The sequence below is a fragment of the Microtus oregoni genome, unplaced genomic scaffold (genome assembly GCF_018167655.1).
Source record: "Microtus oregoni isolate MIOR12 unplaced genomic scaffold, Mior012 000008F_ref0000371, whole genome shotgun sequence".
Lineage (NCBI taxonomy): Eukaryota > Metazoa > Chordata > Mammalia > Rodentia > Cricetidae > Microtus > Microtus oregoni.
In genome coordinates, this window is record NW_024543067.1 from 54,753,754 (window position 1) to 54,758,011 (window position 4,258).

Genomic DNA, 4,258 nt, shown 5'->3' on the forward strand with positions numbered 1-4,258 from the left:
TTCATCCAGCGAATGGAGATAAGAGACAGAGACCAACATCGGAGCACTGGACTGAGCTCCTAAGGTCCAGTTGAGAGCAGAAAAAGGGAGAATATGAGCAAGGAGGTCAGGACCGCTAGGGATTGTCCACCTAATGAGACTGTGTGCCTGAGCTAATGGGAGCTCACCAACTTCAGCTGGACTGGGAATGAACAACTATGGGTTCAAACTGGACCCTCTGAATGTTGCTGACAATTGGGGCAAACTGAGGGGCCAGTGGTAATGGCACTGTGATTTTTATCTACTGCATGTACTGGCGTTTTGGGATCATAGCCAGAACCTGGAAACAAACTAGATGCCCTTCAATGGAAGAATGGAATATATACACAAGAAGAATGGATGAAGAAAGTATGGAATATATACACGCTAGAGTACTACGCTGCGGTAAAATACAATGACTTCTCGAATTTTGCATGCAAATGCATGGAAATAGAAAACACTATCCTGAGTGAGGTATCCCAGACCCAAAAAGATGAACATGGGATGTACTCACTCATAATTGGTTTCTAGCCATAAATAAGGGTCACGGAGTCTACAATAGGTGAATCTAAAGAAGCTAAGTAAGAAGGTGAACCCAAGGAAAAACATACAGTTATCCTCTTGGCTAAGGGAAGTAGACAAAATTGCTGGGGAGAAAATTGGGATCTTGCGGGTGGGGTGGGATGGGGGTAAGAGGAGATGGGGAGAGAAAAGGTAGAAGGGAAGGAGGGGGAGACTTGGGGAAACAGGAGGATTGGGATAAAGGAAGGATGGACAGGGGAGCACGGAACCACAATTCTTAGTTAAGGGAGCCACTTTAGGGTGGGCAAGAGACTTGACCCTAGAGGGGCTCCCAAGTGCCCAAGCTGAGGTCCCCAGTTTGTTCCTTGGGCAGCTGAGGATAGGGAACCTGAAATGACCCTATCCTAGAGCAATACTGATGAATATCTTGCACATCATCATAGAACCTTAATCTGGTGATGGCTGGAGATAGAGACAGAGACCCACACTGGAGCACTGGACTGAGCTCCCAAGGTCCCAATGAGGAGCAGAAGGAGGGAGAACATGAGCAAAGAAGTCGGGACCACGAGGGGTGCACCCACCCACTGAGACAGTGGAGCTGATCTATTGGGAGTTCACCAAGGCCAGCTGTACTGTGACTGAAAAAGCATGGGATAAAACTGGACTCTCTGACCATGGCGAACAATGAGGGCTGATGAGACACCAAGGACAATGGCACGGGGTTTTGATCCTACTTAATGTGCTGGCTTTGTGGGAGCCTAGCCAGTTTGGATGTTCACCTTCCTAGATATGGACGGAGGGGGGAGGACCTAGGACTTACCACAGGGCAAGGAACCCTGACTGCTCTTTGGACTGGAGAGGAAGGGGGAAAGGAGTGAGGGGAGGGGGAGAAGGGTGGGAGGAGGGGAAGAAGGGTGGGAGGAGGGGAAGGGAAATGGGAGGCTGGGAGGAGGTGGAAACTTGTTTTTTTTTTCTCCTTTTCTCAATAAAAAAAAGAAAGAAAATATCACTGTGGACATTGGCATTCTTGAATTCTTGTTTGAATATTAAAATTTCATATGAGTAATAAAGAAAAAGAAGAATCAACCCTGATCTTGGTGATTATAGACAAGAACATTAACAAATGAATTGATTCTCCATTCCTATATTTAAATTACTTTTCTTTGTTTAAGATTTATTTATTATGTAAAGACTGTTATGCTTGCAGATATGCCTTCATGCAAGAAGAAGGTACCAGATCATTATAGATGTTTGTAAACCACATTGTGGCTGCTGGAATTAAACTCAGAACCTCTGAAAGGATTGCTCATAACCTTTTTTTAAAAAAAATATTCTTGATTCTTCTTGTTTTAAATATTGAGGAAACCTGAGAATAACAGACTGGGCTATGGACATGTGTGTAACTTTTTGACATCCAATTGGATAAAACCACAGCAAGCACATTTATAAAAAAAAATGGTGTTTTAAATTATTATTATTTTTTTTTTAGTAACCCTAACCCTAACCTAGAGTTTCCAGAACAAGAACCCTCAGCACTTTCAGGTATCCCTGTCTGACCTCTATTTTCCTCAAAATTGCTCATGAGTTCATGAATGAAGCTTATCATTATTCAGAAAAAAAAATGCCAGTTTTATCTTCCTCTTATGTGAATAAGGGATACAAACGGATGCTACGATGAAAGACTGTAACTCCTGTGTCTGAAATTCAGAGAGCTCAGAGAGAAAACAAAACAATATGACTCTACATTAAGAAGAAATGACTATAGAATTATAGGAAAATAAGGAGTAGGAGTGCAGCTGTGTGTAAAATATTGAATAGATAACCATGAAATGCGATTTCTGTTTACCATTGCCTTTCTAGTTTAAGATAGTGTAAGCACCTTGTGTGTGGTATGATGATAGAACCCGTCCTCTGTTTATATGTGCACTAATATACTGTTGGATACTTTTCAATAATCATAGTTAGACAATATTCCTATTGCATAACTCATTTTATTGCAAATACTTCACTTATGGAATTATTGATAATATTTTTTGAAATATTTGCTAATGGAACAAAAAGACCTTATATAAATCCTTGAGGCAACAAAGAAATATTGCAGAAATTTATGTACATTCATTTTAATAAAGTTATGTTTGGCTTGCCTAAGCAGAGCTCGGTTCATATGTGCATTTAACCAAACAAAAAAAAAAAAGCTTAGGGAATTTTCAATAGGTGATTTAGGATGCTGTCTTGAATAAACTCTCCTTTATAAACTAGTAGCACTTCTCCATGGGTATGACAGTGAGAATCCACTTCTACCTTTGGTACATTTCTTTCAAATACCATGTGCTAAGAATGGTTTCATATCTAGTGTTATTAATTACTGTATGATGGCTACATCTTCCAACTAATTGCAGAAGTTATATTCCATTGCTAATGAAAATCATTATTTGATGAGTGAAAACTGACCTTTTGAATTAATTTTTTGAGGGCAATTTTGACATCTTTATTTCTCAGGCTGTAGATCATGGGATTCAACATAGGCACAACAATAGTATAAAATACAGATGACAATTTACTTTGTCCAAGGTAGCTGACTGAGGATGGCTGAAGATACATGAAAGCTAAAGAACCATAGAAAATAGCAACAGCCAAGATGTGGGAGCTGCAGGTGCTGAAGGCCTTGAGTCTTCCCCCAGTGGATTGATTGTGGAGGATGCTGACAATGATGAAGATGTAGGAACTAAGAATGGTAATAGCTGGTATAAGAATGTTAAATGAACCAAGTGACCATACTAGTACTTCATTGATAAAAGTACTAGAGCAAGAGAGCTCCAGTAATGGGAAAAGATCACAGAAGTAGTGTCTTATTATGTTAGCCTTACAGAAAATTAATCTTATCAAGAAAAAAGAAAAAGCCATGGCACTAAGGAACCCCATACCATATACCCAGGCTATCATCCACAAACAGACTTGATAGGACATGATTACATTGTAAAGCAATGGGTTTGAGATAGCCACATAGCGGTCATATGCCATTACAGCCAACATATAACATTCTGCAACTGCAAAAGCACAGAAGAAGTAGAACTGAGCCATGCATTCTGGATAGGGAATGACATTCTTTTCTGTCACAAAGTTCACCAGCATTTTGGGAGTAATGACAGTCGACTGACAGCAGTCAATAAAGGACAGACTGCTGAGTAAATAATACATGGGTGTGTGAAGCTGAGAACTAAACAAAATCAAGATGATCATGCCTAGATTTCCAACAACTGTAACCAAATAGACGCCTACAAAGATGAGCAATAAGGGCAATTGGACTTCTGGATTCTTTGTTAACCCATCAAGGATGAATTCAGTCACTGTGATTTGATTTACTTCTTCCATTCTCTTCTGAAAACTCTATGTAAGAAAAAAAAATATATAGAAGAAAAATTTAAATATTCAGTCTCCTATCACTCAGTGAATTTTGAAACACAATTCAAATTTTTTCAGGTTTCTCCAATTAGCTGGCATCCTCTTTTCAATCTAAGCAGTCAGAGATTTTGTAGTCCTGCAAAAAGGAAGTGTGTAAAGAAATAATCAAACAGAAGTTTGTTTACTTGTGACTTTTTAATAAGAACTTCGTGTACTGGTACCCATATCCTATCACATGCAAACCATACTAGCACCCCTTAGAGAGTCTTCCAAGTGTTTGTCATGTCTTAGCAATATCACTTTTGTTTATTAGAAA

General features: G+C 39.4%; 1 protein-coding gene across 1 annotated transcript; it reads right to left on the reverse strand.

Annotated features, from left to right (window-relative positions):
- Window positions 1–2,955: 2,955 nt before the first annotated feature.
- On the reverse strand, window positions 2,956–3,912 carry LOC121451400 (olfactory receptor 150-like). The gene has a single exon (XM_041656851.1). The coding sequence runs from the start codon at window positions 3,910–3,912 to the stop codon at window positions 2,956–2,958; it is 957 nt and encodes a 318-aa protein (XP_041512785.1).
- Window positions 3,913–4,258: the final 346 nt, after the last annotated feature.